This window comes from Neodiprion virginianus, chromosome 7, assembly GCF_021901495.1.
Source record: "Neodiprion virginianus isolate iyNeoVirg1 chromosome 7, iyNeoVirg1.1, whole genome shotgun sequence".
Taxonomy (NCBI): domain Eukaryota; kingdom Metazoa; phylum Arthropoda; class Insecta; order Hymenoptera; family Diprionidae; genus Neodiprion; species Neodiprion virginianus.
Window position 1 is genome coordinate 7847982 of NC_060883.1, and position 23427 is coordinate 7871408.

General features: G+C 35.7%; 1 protein-coding gene across 10 annotated transcripts in view; it reads left to right on the forward strand.

Annotated features, from left to right (window-relative positions):
• The window catches only part of LOC124308786 (aryl hydrocarbon receptor nuclear translocator-like protein 1), a 62453-nt gene that overhangs the window by 27948 nt on the left and 11078 nt on the right, over positions 1–23427 (forward strand). For 5 of the 10 annotated variants that reach the window (XR_006909088.1, XM_046771840.1, XM_046771837.1 and 2 more), the window contains exons 5-10: positions 2874–2945; positions 6483–6720; positions 15118–15210; positions 16547–16709; positions 18787–18969; positions 22807–23050. Coding sequence is in view for 8 of the 10 variants with exons in the window: in XM_046771840.1 (XP_046627796.1) it covers positions 2874–2945; positions 6483–6720; positions 15118–15210; positions 16547–16709; positions 18787–18969; positions 22807–23050 (993 nt within the window). In the remaining 2 variants the exon portion in view is untranslated. The remainder of the gene's footprint in view (positions 1–2873; positions 2946–6482; positions 6721–15117; positions 15211–16546; positions 16710–18786; positions 18970–22806; positions 23051–23427) is intronic. The other 5 variants (XR_006909089.1, XM_046771835.1, XM_046771839.1 and 2 more) reach the window with 4 other exon arrangements.

Genomic DNA, 23427 nt, shown 5'->3' on the forward strand with positions numbered 1-23427 from the left:
CTTATATCAAAACCCACTAACAGCAGAAGAATTGGAATCATCAAGAAATTACTGGATAAAAACGACACAGCACTGTTATTATTCCAGAGAGATTAGACTCCTATCCAACGGTGAACTATTATCCAAAACTCACTCGCTTACCCGCCTCACTCCATTCATCGACTGAAGCGGGTTTCTTCGTGTTGGCGGTCGTCTCCACTTATCCTTGCTAGACCCCAACACGAAAGACCCCATCATAATACCACGAGACTCTACACTAACCAAACTTATAATTGCTGATTCTCACCAACGAACGCTACACGGAGGCACTCAAGCCACACTCTCCTTAATTCGAGCTAACTACTGGATCATTGGAGGTAGAGTCCCAGTCAAAGCATTCATCCAAAAGTGCGTCCGTTGCGCTCGTTATAGACAGACAAGAGCTCACCAACTGATGAGGCAGCTTCCGGAAACGAGAGTCACACCATGTCGGCCGTTTCTCAACGCCGGAGTTGACTATGCAGGCCCTGTCCTCCTTAAAACCTGTAAAGGACGAACAGCACGGGCATACAAGGTATACATCGCTCTCTTTGTCTGTCAATCGACATCGGCACTCCATCTTGAGCTGGTCACCGACAATACCGCAGACTCCTTCATCGCAGCGTACAAAAGATTCTCTGCACGAAGAGGAATCTGTAAAACCCTCAGAAGTGACTTTGGCACCAACTTAATTAAAGGGAGCTGACTCAGAATTGCAACGCTTGTTCTCTTCAGCATCAACCGAGTTAAACAAACTTGCGAGCCTACTAGTGTGACGATTTGCTTTATTGTGACGATTTGTTTTTTTTTTCTTTTATTACAATTTATAGCTACGTTGGATGAACTATCGACTTTTATATTTTCAATAGCAAATCGTCAAAATGAATACGAATCATGAGCACGTTCAACTATGAGACACTTTCGTTCTCGTACCAAATAAATAAATAAATTAGGGATATAAAAATAAATTATTGAAAAAAAAAACACTCAATCATCCATCCATTCACTTTCAAGATTAAAATAACGAATAAATAAATCAAAGGTGTATAAATAAAATGGTAAATAGAAATCCTTAAAAAATTATTCATTCATCCATCCATTCATTCGCAAGATTTAAAATACACTCCTCACACACAAAATATTCACATAAAAATGTCTTGGTTATTTTCTCATACCATTGCGTGCTATTGCGAGTCTATTCCACTTTCTCAAGTCTCCGGCCACCTTTGGTTCTTTACATCCATCCAACTTTTGTTCTGTCTGTCGTCGTCGAAGTCTGTTTCGTAATCTTCGTTTTCGTAGATGTATTTTTCACTTCATGTTACATGGCCAGGCAAAGAGAAAGACAAACCATGACTCCTAGACACTTTGTTATTCGTACGGCGTCTTATCGTCGAATCCCTTCCCGCGTTACCGCGGATCCCGTCCAGCACATCATCATCGTCCCGAACGCCGCGTCTGGCTTGTCACCGTACTATCTTCACTATCTGACTCACACTAGCTGATGATGGCACTCAATGGATCTTCAATCCACCCGCCTCTCTGCATTTTGGAGGTCAGTGGGAGGCGGGTGTGAAGTCTGTTAAATATCACATAAAGAGAGTCATAGGTGATCACACCTTGACGTACGAAGACTTAAATACTCTACTCATACAAATTGAAGGAGTTCCTAATTCACGCTCACTTTGCCCTTTAACCGAGGATTCAGAGGATCTTACAACCCTAACACCAGGACACTTCTTAATAGGTCATGCACCGGCAATCATTCCAGGACCAGCCTTGGAAGAAGTGAAAAGTTCACGACTATCTAGGTGGCAAAAATTCGACAAATGCTAGAAAGCTTTTGGGCAAGATGGTCCAAAGAGTGCCTACAACGACATTATGCCACTTACAAATGGAACCAAACTACAGCCCCGATCAAGCAATGAACTCTAGTTCTGATCACTGATGAGCGAGATCATCCAACAAAATGGCCGTTAGGTCGTACAATTAAATTTCATCCCGGTAAGGACGGACTCACTCGAGTCGTTGAAATTCGGACGCAAACTTCAACCTTGACACGACCCATCGTAAAAATCTGTCCTCTCTCAATTGAGACAGAATCTCAACAATAGGTTTCATTAAGGAGATTAACGAAAATCGGGCGGGAATGTTTAGTAACCTTACAGTTACATGTCTTCTTTTATTGTGATTAAACTAATAAATTTCTGTATGTATAAATTTACGCTATCGAATTCACTTCGGCCTACAATGAATGAATGATCACTATAATTCGGCAAGGGAGCAGATAATTTGTCAGTCGCTATTCCTAGAATTTTGACGTCACCGAACGACTGCTGAATGCTCGATGATACGACCAACCCCTTCTTATAAAAGCGCCACCGCGGAGCGAAGCTCACTGCTAGTCTGACCACCGCCTAGTTGACATCAGCTTTGAGTATCGAAAGACCCCATATCTTGGTTAAATAACAGATTCTTCCAATACAGATCTACTCACGTTACAACACCAAGATTATTCCTCCGATTTCAATTAATTTTCCTATCTTACCTCGTTTATTATAATTAATTTTCAAATACATATTTTCTTCCCGCAGACTCAATTTGGTCCTTTAAACGATTCATCCGAGCCAAACCCTTATATTAAACAGATCGCTCAGGTGTTTGACTGAAGAATATCCATTTCACCCTCGCGAATTCTCTTTTCAACTAATTTATTTTCCGTCTGATTAATTTTTCGGCATCCCAAAACCATTTCAATACATTATTCGTACACCTTAGGGATACCTTCAATGTTTTACCATGTATACATAAGATTAGTAAACGATTTTAACCAGGTTTTCTTTTTTCTCATTCAGTGAGGGTAGTGAATTGCAGAACGACAGGGGAGACGACACCAAAATCGTAAGAATGAACGACGACAATAAACGGTAAACAAAAGAAAATATTATCGCCTTATGCGGATTTTCAATTGACTGTGATAATTGGCACGGATCTGAGACAAGAAAAAAAAAAACAAATAGACTGCGTGAACAGTAAGAGAATATAATAACAAAGAAAGAATACAGATTATAAAAATTACTGAGAGAAATAAAGAAACAAGGCTTTAAAAGTGCGATGGAAATTGATCATAGAAATAAATTTATGATCCAAACACCTCGGCGCAATGGAACAAATTTTTGGTAGTGAATTTCAATGAAGCATGCTCGATAATTATTAACCTTCAAAAAATCATTGCAGTATTCGCTCAAAATTGAAGAAACTGACACGCCCTTGGTACCAGAAAATAAGCTATAAGAATAGTATATTTTTTCATTAGCGCTACTTTTCATTACTAAACAAACCAACTCAATTACTGGAGGAACCACACCATTTTTCGTCGTTACAATTCTCTTTTATAACATAGGTTACAAAAATAGAAAATGCAGCAATTTTTCAAGCTCATCATTTGAACGTCAAGCCGTGTAGATTTCAAATTTTTTTCGTCCAATTGTTTTCGAGATCATCACGGGAGTTTGTCGGAATAGACCGACAAACGGACCGACAATTTTCTAGAAATCTGGTATTTGGATACAAGAAATTCGAAAACATAAAGATTCATTCAAATTAAACGAAGTTATTGTCGACGAAAACCAATAATTTTTTGATAATAAATCATAGTTGATGATTAGTCAAAAACCATCCAACAACACGCGACCTCAGTAAAGTTGTAAATAAACACTAAACTTCGTCACTTTGAATTAGAAATTTATTATACTTTTTTTCTGTACAGTAATATTCATTGATGCCTTAACCTTCCGGTTAACTTGTTTTCGGTCCGAAAAAAATGTGAGTTTGATTCTATACGAATTACATGAAAATGACTGGCGATGAAGCTTACGCGAAAGATTGAGAATCATTGTCACATAATTCGTGTAGAATCGAACTCGCATTTTGTTTCGAACGAAAAAATTGATGCGTTAAACTTCCGGCTAACTTGTGATTTTGATTCTATACGAATTACATGAAAATGACTGGCGATGAAGCTTACGTGAAAGATTGAGAATCATTGTCACATAATTCGTGTAGAATCGAACTCGCATTTTGTTTCGAACCGAAAACATTGATGACTTAAGCTTGCGGCTAACTTGTTTTCGGTTCAAAACAAAATGCGAGTTTGATTGTATGCGAATTACATGAAAATGACTGGCGATGAAGCTTACGTGAAAGATTGAGAGTCATTGTCACATAGTTTTCGTAGAATCGAACTCGCATTTTGTTTCGAACCGAAAACATTGATGACTTGAGCTTGCGGCTAACTTGTTTTCGGTCCAAAACAAAATGCGAGTTTGATTGTATGCGAATTATATGAAAATAACTGCCGATGCAGTTGACGTGTGAGATTGAGAGTCATTGTCACATGATTCGTATAGAATCGAACTCGCATTTTGTTCCGGACCGAAAACAAGTTAGCCGGAAGGTTAAGGCATCAATAAATCATATTACTGTACCTATTCGGAGAATGTTGTTCAATTGAATTCAGCACCATTCGTTCCAGCTACGCCTCTCAAGCTTTTTGTTTATAGCTATTTTATTTTTCTTGTGCTTGAACCAAACGATGACCGCAATACACGATCTATTAGCGAAGGCACCTTGACCCTCGAGAGGGCCACTCGCATAGAATATATACATTTTCGAGTGCTAAGGATAGGGCTTCCTAGGCGTCGATAAGCCAATAAGCAGTTCGAGGACACGTGTTTGCGCGAATCTGTCAGCGTTAAAATTAGGCCGACGAATGCATTATTCGGGGACGAATAAAAATTAACACGTGCGAAGAATAATGTCATATTTTTTTTGAAGTTCATTAAATCTTTGTTACGCGTATTGATTTTCTCTTTTAATATTTTTTGCACCGATCCACACTCTGTGTTTGTATAGTATATAAATTTTTAAATTCAGATTTTGCACAGAAAAATTCTGCCTTAATAGAATAAATTTAGTCATGCGTTTTTGATAAATTGAAAATATAACAAATAGCGCATAAATTGAAGAAGATTTTGTGAGTGACGGTGTATATCTTCTATGAAACGAATTTTAGAAAATAACGTGAGGTAAGATCCGTTATCCAGTTATTTGTCAAGAGAAATCGATGGAGATTTGCCAGAAATAGCAATCATTTACTAGTAACTCGAAAAAAAATTGAATTAGAAGTCAAAAATTGATGACACCGTCCATGAAATTGAGTTATTCAAAAGTGCAGATGCGCGAAAAAAAGTCCTAGTGTGTAAAATTGAGCATTTTAGATGTGCGCATGCGCGAATCTCCTTGTAATAGAAATAAAATATAATAGAAATGGGACACTTTACGCACGCTTGACGGACTTTGAAAATAAGATTTTCCAAGCAGATATTGGAAAACGATATGTTCTTACCGATTTTATACCGATAAGATTGTCTCAGGCATGGCTAAATGTATTTATTTAATATAATCTGTAATTCAAAGTTTGTATTAGTGTACAGAAGTTCAGCAAATGTTGCATTAATTTTTATATCGGATTGATGAGAACTGTCAACTATGTGATATATGTATAATGACTATTAATTTTTCCTGTAATCTCAATTGTTTATGATTTAGTCGGAATCAATTTGTCTCTTTTTTTTTGGAGAAATATAAATCGTCTTCGGATCAACAAACGTTTTCTCTGACGTGATTCAGTTCGACCAATTTTTTTGAAGAAGATTTCAGAGGCAGTTTTATGCGGAGAAAAAATTGTTCTAGCGCCAAAATTGCATATTATTTGAAACGTCGAAGCTTTAGCAGAGGTCTTGGATCGTCTTTGAATGTGTAACATGTTTTACTTGATCACGTTTATCAAAAATGACAATTTGAAAAGTAATGTAGGGGAGGGTGGGGCAAGACGGCCCCCCTGGGGCAAGAAGGCCCCCTCCAAAAATTTGGTAAAAAAAATTTTTTTTTTTTTCATATTATCTAGATTTTGATATATTAGCTCATTTTTAACCCTACACGAGATACCTCGGGCAAAATGGACCAGCAAAAATTCTGAAAAATATATTTTTTTCTATTTTTACCGTTAAATTATGAAGAATTCAATGTAATTATTTATTTTCAGGCTGATTGTCTACTAAGTAGACTCTACTTGTAGGGTAAAATGAGCCACTAGCAGCATTTGAAAATAATAATTTATTTTTAATTAATTAATTTTTTTAATGAAAGTAAAGTCTTTTTTTCAGAGTTTCATCAAAATGTCCATGGATTTGTTCGAAATAGGTCAAAAGTAAATTGATTTGATGGTTGAAAGACACAACGAGTAATAACCGGCTTAGGGGGGCCGTCTTGCCCCAACCTCCCCTAGTATTTTTTCTTACGTTGCAAAATAAATCTTTTCTCTTAAACTCTTTCATGAATGTAAACTTATATTTGACATAATTAAGGAACAATTAATCGACGTCGCGTATAATTTATTGCAGGCAAAATCATAGCGAGATCGAAAAACGTCGACGAGATAAGATGAACACTTACATAACCGAGTTGTCGGCGATGGTGCCGATGTGTCACGCGATGTCGAGGAAATTGGATAAGCTGACCATTCTCAGGATGGTTGTGCAACATGTTAAAACTATCCTGGGCACTGCCGCTCCGTATACAGAGGGACACTACAAGCCCCCTTTCCTCAGCGATCAAGAGCTCAAGATGCTGATTCTCCAGGTGAACTGATAACGACGGAAAAAAGATTGAACAATAACGAAACAATTGTTCAGAAATTGAAACTGAAACGATTTTAGTGAAATTCAGGTGACGGAATCTCTGATAGAATGTTCAAGTCACGAAAATCTGGCTACCGATAGTACGATTAACTAAAAATCATATCATCGTACCGATTTCTTGTTAATGCCGAAATCCCATCGTTTTTTAACGTTATACGGTGGAAAAATACTGGCGAAAAATTCAAATTTCATATTGATAGATGTATTTACTAGAGCGGCGGTGCGATTTATTGATTGTTTTTTCAATCAATCGGTCTATCAAAATTCCAATCGATCTTTTTTCGGATTAATCGAACAATCGTTTCGCTCACTGAATCGTTTTTTGAAAGGGTCGATAAATCCACTTTTTCAATGAATCATTTCTTCGATTAATCGATTATCGGTCCTTTTAATTCATCGGTATTTTGGTTGAATCATTTTTCCGATGAATGGGTTAGTCGACCCTTTCAACAAATCGTGTTTCGAAAGTTTCAAGGAACAGTTTTTTTGATAAATCGAATAACAATCCTTCTCAATTAATCGTTTATATCTATTAATCAATTAACCGGCACTTTCAGTTAATATTTCTTTTATTCTTCGCGCAACTCCAGCCCTTACAACGTCGAGCATTTCACTTTCAAAATTGGATATGTCGGGCAAAATCGCGAATCAAATCAGGAAATTTTTTTCGTAGCCTTCGACGGCGAATCTAAAAATCTTCGTAAACTCTTTAATGCGGTCAGGACTATAACTCATTGTCAAGTAACGCATAAAGAGCTATTTTCGAATCTGCCAGACGATGTATAGGTCCGTTAATTTCTTCTCTAATACGAATAATTACTGAGCAGGCCGTTATCGTGGTACATCATTCAAATTTACAAATCGACTCCACCAGTGTTCGTAACACTCATTGTGCCTGTTCAGGATTCAATTGAACGTGCGTTATCTGACTACCCGCAGGAAATACGATGATCCACGTTTTATTGTACGATAACAACAAAATATATACAGGGTGAGCCGAAAAAACAGACCAATGTATAGCGTCAATAAGATCCGATTGCGTCAACCGACTTCCGAGAAGTTTATCTTCCTTGAAATTAGAAGAATAAAACTTCCGTTTCGCGATCGAGAGAAAAATCTTCATTCCTTGCTGAAATACGTGCTTTTGAAAATATTACTGGTAGGATGAAAATAATTAAAATTCAAGAATGTTAAACTAAATTTCCATCTTGATTTGTGATTCGAAGTTTGATTCTGTGAAAATATATGTATGGGGTGTTCCACGCCAAATTTGCAGCCCATGTACATCACCCCCTTCGATTTTGATAATTTTTTAGTACGATGTTCTTGCCAATCCAAAAGTGTCTTGGGAATTTTTTCAGATTTTCTGTAGCCACTGGTAAAATTTATAAAAGATCGCAAAATCAATACCAAAAACGCCATTTGTAAAATTTTTTTAAAATTCATACTCGTTCTACGATGCAAAATGGGAATTTTTAACACCATACGGTAATGGGATGCCAATATTTACTATTTTTTTCGCAAGTTTTTAGTTTTTCCATGTCGGAATTGTTTTTTTTTTTTTTGTACCCCATTTGTCTCGATTCAAACGGATCGCAGCATCACATTATTTTTATGATTACATGATGTACTTAGATCGGAGTATAGTAATAAAAAAAAATTTTTTTTTTTAAATACAAATTCTGAGATGGAAAAACTAAAAACTTGCAAAAAAAATAGTAAGTATTGCAATCCCATTATCGTGTGATGCTTAAAAATCGCATTTCAAATCATACAATCGGTGTAAATTTTTTCAGATCTTTAAAAATAGCATTATCGTGATTGTTATTATGGTTTTTTATAAATTTCACCAGTGGCTAAAGAGAATCTGAAAAAAACCCCGAGACCCATTTATCGGTAAGAATATCATACTAACAAATGATCAAAATCGAAGGCGGTGAAGTACAGGGGCTACTAATTTGACGTGGAATGCCTCATACACACAGTGAATTTGGCGACCGACCATCATGAACGTAACCTCAAAAATTTTGACACTTGTCACTGGCAGTGTGTTCAACTCCTCTAGCTGTCAAAATTTTGGAGGTTAGATACATCGCGGTGTATTGTCGTCTAAATTTACGACGGTTGGTCACCCTGGCAAGCAACTGCTCTAGGATTGTAGCGCATGCGTATTAAACTATGGCAGACGATGGACCATGCATTTATAATTGTAAGTATATTCGCGGCTTCTTCCGTTTGTCAAGAGGCACGATAAAGTACGTATTATTGTCATGCCACTATCAATATTATATTTAGTTCAATCACGTCACACTTGCCCAACGCGGTTGAAATTCGGTACGAATTTCGCATCGTTATTACATTTTTTCAATTGTTGTTTAAAGAAAGAAAAAAATATATTACGAAAGTGATGCCATGCATCTGAATAGAAAATTAACTATTCGATCGAGTTTCTGCCAAGTCACATCCGTGATAATTTACAATGATGTGCGATCAATTATTCAAGATCATATACGTGGTCAGAATTTTTTTCGATAAGTTGACCATTCTCTAGTTTTTTTTTCTTCATTCTTATTTTCACACTGCACATTTTACAACTTCAGGATTACGTTTGCATAATATCTCGTGTATTTGGAGATTGGAAATAATTTCAGAATTTTCAAAAGTTTGCATTAGATTTTCCGGGATATTCCGAAAAAAATTTCGAGGATCCCAACGATTGCAAAAGATTCCATGGCGTTTTGTTGTACAAATATTTTGCCCGATTTCCCGTTATCTCCACAATTTGTGAGGATTCAAATAGATGCGTAGAAAATATGAAGATTGAATATCGAAGTTATTTATTGTCACCTGCCGAGCAATGCGTACTTGATTTTTTCGAATATAGTTCGGTCATCGATTATATTATGGTACTAATTGTAAGATTTCGGGTCTTGTTTAACAGAAACATTAAAAGAAAAACGTATGCCGTGATGCTACGAATTTGATGGTATCAAAATCACCTTCGAGTAGCGAAGTGGAGCTTGACTCGAAAATTTCTCTTTCCAAAATTTACGGTTCAAAAAAGGTAGTGTAGTGACCCAGTACAAGATAGCTGGAACGGTGATAGAAATATAATTTGTTACTAGTTACTAAAAAATTTCAGTAAAATGATTCTCTGTTTTCTGCTTGTTATTAGTGTAACGTTAAATCCGTTTATTTAGTTTACTGAATTTTTGTAATCAAACAAGGCCTTAAGATGAATTTATTGTTTCACCAAAATCAAATTATTATAATAGTTAGAAGAAAATATACAGGACAAGTGACCGTAGTCAAAAAGAATAGAAAAACATACCAGATGAATCAATTTTCATTTTTTGAACTAGAACTATATTCTTCGGTTACAATATTAAAACTGAATACAGTCAAGGAACTCTATTATAGTAAGCGCAACTGTAAATTTCTCCCGGTGTTTCCTTGACTCGGCGGTGACGGGGCTTCGATGTTGAACTTAGAGAGGTTATAGAAAGGCTTCTTGTTCCTTGCATGGCGCGGGTGATTTTTCCGGCCCCATACACAGAGACCGCGGGTACAACCATTGCCGACTATTTCACAATGAAATTTTATAACGCACCGTCGTTAACAGTAGTCGACCCGGTCCAGCATACCGGGCGTGTCCCAGTACCATGGTACTTAACTGGCTCCACAGGCATGACGTTAAACTTGGGGATAATAACAGTTTTGTGGCGAGAATATCGAGCGTAGAAAGAGAACCGATCATGTAATACCTGTATAACAAACACGGCTTTAGATGACGATCGATTCGATTCGAGTGCGCTTTTCTTTGCGGTGGAATACTTATACAGGGTGCCTTCGAGTAAACGCCGCGGTATGTTGGGTTGCATACCATTTAGGCGAAAAAATATCGGTAAAACAGACATACGTCGGGGTAATTACCTGCGTGAAATAACTTGTCGGGTTTTTAATTAATTTCAGCCACGCCATATTTGTCCAATTCGACCGATCATTTATTTTCGTGAAAATTTTTTATGCGGCGCGATAGCAGCTTTAAAATCTTCGAAGAGTAATAATTATTAAATTATTTACACGCAACAACATCTGAATTACAAATAGTCATTCTTAAATTTAAAGCTCCGCTTTTTCTGTATAAATTCTCGAATTTTTATCCAATTCAAATTTCTTAAGCGCATAAAAAACAACATAAGTAATCGTTCCATCTTAAAATAATGGAAAACAAAATAAAATTTTTTGAGAATTTCTCAAGAACGATAAAGAATTAGAATTGGAAAGATTAAGCACATTTGTACCTCAAAAGTGATTCCGTTGATAACTAAATCAAAAAGACTGTCTTTGACATGTTAATGTCGCATCGAAAACAAGTTCAATAAAATTATGCTATACTATGCTATAGTTATTATAATTTATGCATATATGATTGTAATCATTCACTTTTACGTAATATGAGGCATGTTTCTATACTAAAAGCGCTAGTTCAAAACCTCGAGTCAGTGATTTATTCGACAGAAAAACTTGTTAACCTTTTTGAACTTCTGCAATTTTCTCTCAATTCAAACTGATCCAGTTTCTGTCATTTAAACAACAAATATTATTCAAATTTATGTATATAATATGTAACACAAGCAGCGCACGCATTTCTTAATAACAATTTACACATTACATGCAAAATGGCGATGGAGCTGTTTTGTAAAAATACCATCGTGGTGAGGAAATTTCTTCTCTACCCGTAATCAGCTGTACATAAAGAGCGAGCAAAAAGGTTGCCTTATGCATTTTATAATTATCATCAGTCACGAGACTGCGCTGCATGAGCAATCCGCGATCGCAGATAAGTTCAACTTTGTTCCATTGGTTTATTTCCCACAATTTTTCGAATCGAACCGTGCACGTATTATAGGCGCGAACACGGATGCAACGAAGAACAAGAAATCATCGGATTGGAAATCAAACACGGTTCAACTTTGTACTTGAAGACAATTATTTATACCTGAGTTCAGTGATGTTGCAATTCAACTGTTGCTTTTATCTATTGAGACGAAATCTTCTCGCTTGTAAATCTGGTGTAATTATCAGTGACTTTCTATCGACTAAACGAAAATTCAAACTTGGTTAGAAAATACCGGAGTTGTCTTAATATTTTCCATGTTTCGAACTTTTTTCAAACCCATTATATCATATTTGACCTCATGGAGTTTTATAATTTTTTGCAACAATTATATGTACACACTATAATAATAAAAATTGCCGATATTAAAAATTGTGAAACCTAAAATTCTCATGATTTTGAATTTATGAGCCGGCTGGAAAACTTTTGAAGATAAGATCCTGGCTAATTGTTAATAAGTTACGCGGATGCTATTATAGTCAGTCCTTACCGGCTGCGTTAAGTGTCTTCTGTTTTGGCTGTTATCAAAGGATAACCACCGAATTCTAAATGCGATTTTGAACAAAAATACACTCATACATTTTGGTATTGCGTTAAAATGTAGAAAGGGCATAAAAAATTAGAAATCGCGATCACTGTATCGTATTTTTCATTCCATATAATTATTTTTATGCAAAATCATAATATATCAGTGTACTTTTGTTCGGAATTGCATGTAGAATTCGGCTGTTATATCCTTTTTTGCGTTGCAAAATAGAAGAAGTTTAACGCAGTCGGTAAGAACTGACTACAGCATCCCCTTAAAGAAACCTTATCGGGTGTTGATTTCGCCTGCAGGAAATTGAAGATCAAAGTTGACCGAATTTTCTCAAACTTTCATACCAAAAAATTCTATCTAAAATTCAATTAGTCACGAGCCTATTGAAACTCCCATTAACACCTCCCTAGGAAGTGTATATATTTCTCGTTTGTCATTGTCAGAATTTTAATCACAACACGTTTCGTTTTCACTTCAAAATTCCATATCCTTTATATGAATTTTTAGTGAATTTTGATTTCTTATGATGCATTAATATTTTTAACTTCATTCATTTAACCCTTTCAATCACGCGATTCAGTTTTTTTCTGGCACGGAAGTGCAATTATACGTTCCCTGTGTATTTTTCTACGCTGAAGGCGAATCTAACGTCATAAATTTTAGAAAACTAAAAAGAACCCCTACACTACGGTGAAAACGGGGTGATTTATCAGCATTTTTTTAGAACAGCGTTCTTTAATGAGATTCACATGAACATTTATTTTGAGACAGTACGATTTTAGACCGATAATACGTTCTCTACCCCCAATACTATCTATATGTACCCCTAAATAAAGGTGAAAACTACCCTTGTGCATTGAATTAAATCTGATACACTGGGAAAAAAAAGTTATTGGATTTAATAAATATTAGTTGATCCAAATAATCTATGAATTTGTGTAGTCCTGAGAGCACATTTATTCAAAGCGACAATCTATGTAGCTTTCACGTCAAAAAAATCCGTATTTAGAACGTATAAAAAATAATTTAATAGAATTAAATAGAGATTGAGCGGAATAACTCACCGAGCTGGCTCTTCTGGTTTTTTTTTTTTATCTAAACGCTGCATGCTTGATGTCAAACACATTGTCCCTTCATTCAAATAGTGTGAACAAGTGTAACTAGCGTCACGTCCGTTTAGAGTTTTTGGAAAACATGGTTGGATCAAAACCATAACCCAACACATCACATCGCACATGGTTAGCAAACTCGAATGAAACTAAGTTTACGCAATGCGACGGATTCAACTATATAAAGGTCTGTGAAGCTACTTTTCAAGCGGGAAAGCTTGCCGTCTAGTGACCGAAATCGGTACTACTTCGAACGAATTATCGTTTGGGTTGAAAATCGTGAAACGTGACCATCAAAGAATCAGAAGACTATCGGATCAACAGAAATTTTATTTCAGTTTTTAGAAACAATGCAAGCGCGTGCGGAATGGTATCGAGAGTTCTTGAAATCAATTTCAAGTGTATGTTCGCAATTTTCAACTACATGTGATTGTTTAAAACCGAGAAAAGTTATACTTCATTGTATTAGTCAATAACTTGAATTGAATGTAGTACGCATAGAGGACGGAGGTGCGGAGGTTCCCCTCTCCGAAATTGAGTCTTAACAGATCAAAAATAGACGAACTTATAATAAAAAAGTTAATTTAAACCACGAGGACGAACATTTAAAATTAGTTATTATACACTCCAAAAGTGAAGCCAAATTTAAAGAGAGACGATGTAAACCGAAGGAACAACAAAAGTGAAATACAAGAATATAGTGCCTCGACGAAAAACAGTTATTTACACTTATTTATAATTTTAACAATATACACCATTTTTAACAATATACACTATTTTAAACAATATACACACGGAATGAATGAATTGTGGAATGGATAAATGAATCAATTTTAAACCAAATGACGCCTCGTGTGTTAATATATTTATAAATAAATTAAATTGCACTCTGCTATTCGTACCTTGTAAAATATACTCGGTATTTATTACGCATAATTTTCAAATTTCAAAAAACTCTTATACTATACAATCTGACGAACAAAATAATTTTCTTAAATGAATATCAAAACCTGTTTTGTGAAAAAAGTTCTCGTTTGACCATATTGCACATTTCTTTGATCACAGTTATCATTGATTATGTCAGACAAACATCACATTGAGGCAAATATACTGTCTGACAATAACGTTAATATTTCAGCAAGCGTGGGCTTATTATTCCCAACCTCTTACTAGTTTGAAATACATTAAACTCGAAAGCATATACCATTCAAATCAATGCATCAGTATTTTTGTTTCAACAAAATAGTGGTTGTCCTGAGTGAGAAATTGTTCGAACCAAATAAACTGGAAGTCAAAAAAATTAGTTGTTTGGTTCAATAACTTTTTTTTCCTCAGTGTAGCCATTCTGAGATCTCTGTTTGTGAAACAATGAATTACAAGCGTTTTTAGTTTACGTTTATCGTCAAATTTCTCCGCTAACGAATTAGATTCACGAAAATAGGTGTTTTTTTTTTTTTTTTTTTTTTTTTTTACATATGTTTGCTTATAAAAATTATAAACAATTACGGGCATACAAAACATCCCAATCATTCTCGAGTTCAAGTATTATTTTACTTGGGAATGCAAAAAAAAAAAAAAAAAACAAATCAGGATTTTGCATCAAATATCAAAAAAATTACGAAGAAAAAAGAAAAAGAAAAAAAAAAAAGGTTTTGCCGTAGTCGGTTCTGTGATTGAAAGGGTTAAACATGCGAATGAAAATTGGAATTGAGATGACAGGTTTTTGTTCACAGTAATAAATTGTCAATCGAGTTGACATATAACATCTCTTTTTTAATTCTCTTGTTTTAGGCAGCCGAAGGCTTCGTCTTTGTGGTTGGTTGTGACCGGGGCCGGATCCTTTACGTCTCGGAATCGGTTTCGCAAACGCTTAACTATTCTCAAGTTGGTATAACTTTCTTAAGCCTATCTTATCGCAGGCCGATCACTGAATTCTTCAACAGTTCACTGCAGAAAGCGACCGTTGGTATTAGGCTGGGTTTTGCACACACACGGCACACCCGTATCTTGGTCTTTATATGTAGAGATTAAAAAATTCCCAAGCGTCTCGGTGTCGCTCATTCAACGATACTAAAATAGTAAACATAGAATTTTTCACCGTCAAAGTCAAATGATTTCACTTCAGGTTGAAACCGTTCGAAAAATCTCGCACAATTTTAATTCGGCATATGATAGTGCAAGATGAATGAAGTAACATTTCTATTCTGTGATAAAAATGAATTTGTAACGAATTCGAAGAACACAAGCTAATTGCCAGATAGCTATAATTTGAGAACAAGTTCTCTAAGTACAACATTCAAGATAATTCAACTCCGGTGCTTTTAATCCAATTTTTGAGTTTTTAGCCTCTATTTACTTTGCAAGTAGAAAAAAAATTTACGCGTAGTTATGTGTGCGCATTATAATTATAAACTTATAGTCTGCAATTTTTTTCTAACGTCTTGCAAAGAATTTTTAGGAATCTCGTAAGCTAGCAAAATGAGTACAAAAACATTAGAACCGAATGAAGAACACCATAATTTAGTTATTTCGAAAGTTCCAATAAATTTTCAAACCAATTTTTTTTAGTTGTTGATATCTTCGGAGGAACGATTTGAAACTCGGCAGAGTTTTTGCTTGTAGTGATAGGAACAAACCGTGAAAATTTCAAAATTTTATAATAATTATTTTTATTAAGATTATATGCAAGTGAACAATAATTGTAAGGATTTGAAATTTTCAGGGCTTGTTCCTATAATTATAAGCATTGACAACTCTGCCAAATTTCAAATTGTTCCTTTAATTTTCACCAAAGTCATAAGAAACGAAGTAACTGTTTAAAAAAACTACTTAAACTACGTGTATTTTTCATTTGAGACTTTCTGAGCTTTAAGGCACGTGTTCCAGTTGACGTAGCGGATTGAAACTTTACACAGTTTGTTTTTTAATATTTGCAACAGATTTGGGAGCAACCGAATAAAAATTTTACAGACTGCCAAATGAGGACAACCCAAATACATATAAGCCATAAATTTTCATCTAAAAACGTTTTAATTCAAAGATTGGTAGGGGGTGAAAAATTAGTCGAATTGACATGGAATGCTGCATTATTAAATGCTTGCAACTGAAAGTCACAAATCGTTGACAAGCATCAGGAATCGTTCCTTTCAAGGTTATTCCGTCGTCCTTGCACCGACGGACGTGAAAAAAATGTCTTTTATATTGTCATCTACTTTCCTAGACGACAATTGCAACTTTACTTGATAAAAAACGCTGGTTCCCGCAGAGTGACTTAATGGGTCAGAACTGGTTCGACATCCTGCATCCCAAGGACGTCGCTAAGGTCAAAGAACAGCTTTCCTCCTCCAATCTGAGCCCGAGGGAGCGCCTGATCGACGTTAAGAGTGAGTAAATTTATACGATTTATATGTCGTAAGTGTGAAAAGGTGATGCTCATTTTATCAATTAGCGAGAGCGAAGAGTGCATAACTCGGTAATCACTGTATCGCAACGTGGCTTGTAAGGCTTCAATTAATTATAAAGCCATTACACGAAAGCTCGTCACATCCGTAAAAAAAAATTCAATATTCGCAACAAAAGGTTTTGCCAGTTTGCAAATGCCAATTTTTTAAGGGTTCGATTGGAATCAACACATTTTTCGCAACTTGCTTTTAGGATATGTATTTATAATTTCTTCGGTTCGCTAAGAATTTTTCTAGTTACTATAACAAGTGAAATTTTTCTCAGTGTACCTAGAGAAATATTAGTTTTCGTTTGCCACACACCACTTAACCTGCGCTATAATCAAAAAATGTAGTTCTGCGTATAAAATGTGACTATATTCTCTGAAAAACACAGTTCACTTGTTCCGAAATTTTCCCAAATTTTAATTTGAAGATACTCTTACACCTATTTCAAGGCTTACGTTTATCTCATCAAACGGGATTTATCGACTCGAAAATTCCCAGATAGTGCAGTCAATATAGGTGTGAATCAAAAATATTTGCAAATTGGCTGCATTTTTGTGCATAGGGGTTTCCGACCCTCGAGAACTCAGAATTAAAGTCATTTTTGAGCTGCATAGCCAGCATTTTGAGAAAACAGCAAAAATTGAAGTTGACAATCGTGTAAAGCGGAAAATTCTACAACGAATTGTGTCTTCGTATGTTGGAAACGAAGTGGGATAAAAAGTTAAGAAAAAAGGAATTCTACTTATCGACGAGATCTCGAGAATTTTGGTGAAACGATTTCTTTTTCTTAATTTATTAATCCGACTCAGTTTCCGACATATGAGGACCCAATTCGACGTAAAATTTTCCGCTCTACACGATGGTCAAGTCATTTTTCATCTATCGATAGCAGTTTTCAAGTAAAACGCAAAAAACATCAAATTTTGCTGTTTTCTCGAAACGCCGGCTACGCACCTCAAAAATCGCTTCAGATTTCAGTTCCCGAGTGTCGAAAACCCCGTAAAAAAAAAAAAAAAAATGCTACCGTTGTCACGAATATTTTAACTCAGACCTATTGCGACTGTACTACGGATACTAAATTCCATGTATGTACCAATCAATCGAGCAGCTTCAACATTGACAAGAGGATCACGTCGACGGATATGTAAATTGTGTAACCGTTCCTCCACCGACAGAGATTCAATGCGCGAGAATTCCTACTTTCATCTGAGCCCGTGACACATAGTATGTGTCCGTACGTTATAAACCCAGATATACCTGGAGCAATGAATTTCAACTTGACCGAACATTCTCCACGAGATGCGGAATGGGTCGCTGCACACATGGTTTAGCACGGTTAAATCGCCTCACGTTCCAGGCATGCGTTTGCCTTTTCTGCCTAAATGTCAGCCTGAGCACTGCAGGCAGCAACGACGCAGAGTTGAAAAATATCGAATGCACACGGATAAGCAGCCGTATTCAAATAGCATGGAAATATCTTCCGTGGCCTCGTATAATATTATTATAACATGTATGTACAGCTTGCGAAAGTTGTTCAAGAGCTTGTTGATTGCTCGGCGATCTTCGCTTTCCCTGCAATATGTTTAAAATTTTTCTGTTGCTTTCATTCGATGTAGACTGATATGCAAATCATCGAGAAAATCAGTTAAATTCTCATCGATGCAAAATGTAATCTTCAGTATCATTTACTTGCGATTAGAATAAAGAAAGTTTATCAAGCGTGGTTGAGAAATTAATTTCCGTCTATAAAAAATATTTTCAAACAGTTTTCAGACAAAGTTTGACATTTAGGTAAGAATAAACCGATCTGTCATTCGTGAAAATTTGGCGTTACGCATAATTTGTCCGTTAATATGGTTTCTATAAAGTTGTTGAAATTTGAGCTTCAGCAGCAAAGTTTTGTGATCGCAGTTTATGTAGTCCACGGTATGGAAAAATATAATATTGCGTGTCGCTTACGATGATGATGAGATCCGCAAAATTGCTGATCGAACTTAATTTGTTGTTTTAGCCATGCTCCCAGTCAAGACTGACATACAGCACGACGTGTCGATGCTCTGTCCGGGGGCTCGAAGATCTTTTTTCTGTCGAATGAAGCGAAAACTGGAGAACACGCGATGCGGGGATCCTAAGGTGAAGGAGGAAGCAGACACAACGACCGGATGTCATCGGCGTAAGAAACAGCAGAATAATGGTGAGCCTTGTGCAAACACGGGTAAAAATAATTTTTACGATACCCACACTTTTACGAAATCACGGAAAAATAAAAAATAGTTTTTTTTTTTTTTTTTGACAGAGATTATACGCAGAAAACTGTAAGACGTTAGTTTTCTACGACAAAAATTTAATATTTACCGACCTTGACGATGAAAATAAAATTTCGTGAACTATTATAAAATTTTATAAACGTATACAGAAACCTACAATTTGATAAAATATTTGTAGTTTTGTATGTATTATTCTTGAAAACTGCGAGTTCTTATACGTACAAGAAGTGTTGAGGAAATCTACAGTTCGAAAACGAATAAATTATTTCTCGTGGTAATTTTGCGATAAAAATTCAATTTCTCGGAAGGATTCTCTATAATAATAATAACAATATCTACAAAAAAGTATACGGAATACTATTCTTGAACCATTGCTAGATGTCGCATCACTCTCAAAAAAAAAAAAAAAACTTAACTGAGACAAGTCAAGTACCTAGCAGTTCATGGGTCTGTATTCAAAGACATCTCTTCTCATCTTTTAAGTACAATTTCAACGTATTCAGGGAATATGTCGTATATTTTTGAACCTACCTTGTCTCAATGCGTGAATGTTGCGAATAAAAAAAAAAGACTATATGTTTTTCTGAACTGAAGTTCTACGATATTCGACAAAAAATAGTATCCATAATTAATTCTGAAAAAGGAGGTCATTCTACATCTTCACCTATGAAGAACTACGAAATTACACGAAAACTTCTGTTCGTTGAGAGAAAGTCATTCTACAACTTCATGTATAAGAAACTACTAAATTACAGGGAAATTTTTGTTCATTAACTACCAACACGTATTAATAACTCCCTAAATAGATGCAGAGATTTTCGTAGAAATAGTAGGAATCTTGTTCTACCAGAAAAGTTCTTTTCAGAGGGAACATCGCGAATGCACTGTGCATTCGCACCCTTGTCTCGCATCGCTTACTAGCACAATGTGCAACGCATGATTGAGCAATGAAAAATACGACGACGGAATAGAATGTGCCTTGTACTCAATGAAACAGTCTCCCTTTCTTTAAGGACACGCGTGTCTGGCTCTACCTTTCAGTTTCGGGTCTACCTAACCGAATATCGACTTACGTTTGTATGAAATCAAAGGTACGAGGTACAGTTGATGCTCTTTTTTGAGCTATCAAAGGGTGGTCGGAACTTTACGCAAGATTTGAATTTCCCGCCATTTGTGCGGTAAAATGTTGCCACTAAGAAACAAGAGACAGCGTGACAGCTGACGGTTCAGAGTTAGTAAAAATGGAGCGCTAAACGAAAGAACAACGCGTTTTTTATTCTTCAGAAGTGTTTTCAAAACTTTTGGGATTTTTACGCAGGATAATAAAGGTGCGCTTTTATTTCAGAAATAATAGTATTTTTATTGAATAATGAAATAATTTGAATAGTGGTTACAGGAGAGGTTTTGTTTATGATCTTGTCCGTTACACGGCATAGAGAGTACTACCTCTCAAGAGCCTACAAAAGAAAACAAAGAAAAGGAAAGATCATAACAGTGGATTATATCTCATGCCACTGGTGGCGCCACTTTCTTAACGATAATTGACTTTTGCTCTCTAGCGGAAACTTCTTACTACTCAATATTCCAACAAAAACAATGAAGGTTTGGCAGCTACAGTTCCCAATGTTCGTACAAAATATGGTGGGAATAGTTATTTAACTTCATCGACTGTGAAGAGATTGATTGAAAAATTTAGTACCGCACTATATTTAATAATCTTGAACTGTCAGCTGACACGCTGTCTTTTGAGTTTTGGTGGCAACACTTTACCGCGCAAATGGCGCAAAATTCAAATCTCGCGTGAATTTCGGGACACCTTTTACATCCACTTCATTCCATTCTCCCGGGTTTTATAATTTTTCAACACTGACATTATTATTTTGTCGTCGTTTCCAACACTGCCGACAGTCTATCGGAATCTGAGATACCATTTCTCTTGTGGTTTTCAAGACATGTTGGATGAAAACCTTCCAATAACTTGGAAAAAACCATGTATTGAAGTACTCTAGATTAGCTGGCTTAACATTTTTCACTCGGTGCGGGAACAGCGTTGATCCGATTACGATCCGTAGTCCTTTCGACATTGGACATTACCGATCATTAGTTAGGAATTCTTCATTCTTTAGTCACGTTTGATCGTTGACAATTGTGGCGGTAACGGATGTCGGTTCTAATTATATGCATCGCCCAAACGAATGGTCACCAGCACCATGATTTCTTGCAGATTAACTTGAGACGATTTTTAGAAAATTAAACGGCCCCAACGCAACAGAATTCTCTAGAAAACTTGACAATTTTTTGTTTCACCGTGTTTTCGTAGAATATCGTAAAAATAATTCTCATCAGGGTCGCCTTTGCCTCTGACGCTGCAAACTTCACAACCATCAAAAATCGCCCATTTTCCACACTCGTAACATAATACACTAATTTTTCGTGTAAATTCGCACTATCATCGATAGCTATTGGAAAATGTCCTCATGACGTCAGCGCCTGGTTATCGGCGCCATTTTATCACCACGTAACCTAAGTTTTCAATTTCAATGGAGCCAAATCGTATTTATCGGAGTTTCAAATTACTCACGTGATATAAATAAATTGAACGTAATCAATAATATGCCTGTTCTGCCATCAATACGCGAAAAAACACGGTCAACGGTCATCTGTCAGCCTGGTTCCATTAGTTTCATTTTTGCCCACCAGATGACGCTTTGCAAAGTGACAATCCCAATTGGGAAATCTGCCGGGGGCGTGGCTTCTCCTTGCGGCAGAAGCAGTAACTATTCTAAAACGCATTTTTAAATCAGCTTTCGTGTTCTTATGTGAAAGCGTGTATTTATCTACAGTTATTAAACTCGAATTTTCAAAAAAAATTCAATAAAATATGAAAATTTCAATACAAGAAATTTGTGAGTTTGCAAATACTCAGCCTAGTCATAAAAATTTTATTGGTGGTGAAGATATACTTGATGCGGGACATCTAATGAAATGTGGCCTACAGCAATCAGATACTAGTTGTGATAATGAGTATAAAATAATTGCATTCTGTCTCCAAACTTCTCGTTTAAAAGATCCACCACATGAAATTGTGGGTGCAATATCGCAACATTGGCTGCAATGAAAAATAAAATTTAATGTTTATTGTTTTTTATTTTTTCTGACAAATATTACACGACAAAAAATTTCATTTCATATTGATGATAAACAAATAATTATGAAATGAAATTCTATAGGTAATTACTTACATGTTGGTATGAAGTCATTTTTGGTGAAATGTAATGAAAACACTTTTTTTGACTGTGTAACCTCATTCCCAATTTTCAATGCTTTTATCCAAGCTAATCGACGATCAATTACTTCATCTTCACCAAATTTATTTTTGATCACTGCAAAACTAGAATTTGCCGAAGGAAAAGTGTAAAATCGAACTATATTGTTCTTACTAGACTTGCTATTACACCCATACACGCAGCAGAAAGTTTTATTTTTATTTTCTCGTGGTGGAAACTCCATGATTAAATTTTTTGATCAAATATTGAAATTTAAGATGTTTTTAAGTAATAACTAAGCTTATAGATAATAATTGATTACTTAATATTTAAAAAAAAGTTTAACACTTTTAAACTACATTTCTCACATATTATATTTGATATCAGCAGTTTAAGCTTGACCTGCATAGAGTAGTTTATATTTGATCCGTCAGGTAGCGTATCTGAGTGGATGATTTCCCAATACCTAACAATTGTAAGCCTTGATACTCGTTCCAGATTGTAAGTATTGCGTCATTCAGTGCACCGGATACTTGAAGACTTGGGCTACGGCGAAAATCGGACTTGAAGAGCAGGAAGGCGAAGGCGACGGAGAAGCGTGCAATCTTTCCTGCCTCGTTGCGGTAGGTCGAGTTCAACCGCCACTTCCGGCTTTCTCTGCACCCCGAAGACCAAATTTGAGAACGATACAGTTCGTGTCGCGTCACGCCGTGGATGGAATATTTTTATCCGTCGATCAGAGGTCAGTAGCTAAGAATGACCAAAAATAATCGATTATTTTTTGCCGAATTAATCGTGTATAACGGATTATTTTTCCTCATAATTGGTTTTTGTTCTCTACTCCCATGAATGACGCAATACAATATAAATTCATGTGATTGAGTGTCAATTATTACCATTTTCTTACTTACTGACGTACCTATTTGACGTAACGAGTAAAATATAAATGACGCAGTTTGACTTGAAATTGAAAAATATAATATTTTCAACGAAGTTATAAATCATCAAAAAACTTTTGCGCTATTAAGACTATATACTTACTGAAATTTACGAAATTTTGGTTTCATATGCACCGTTTCCAAAATTACGAAATAATTGATTAAGGGGGTATTCTAGTGT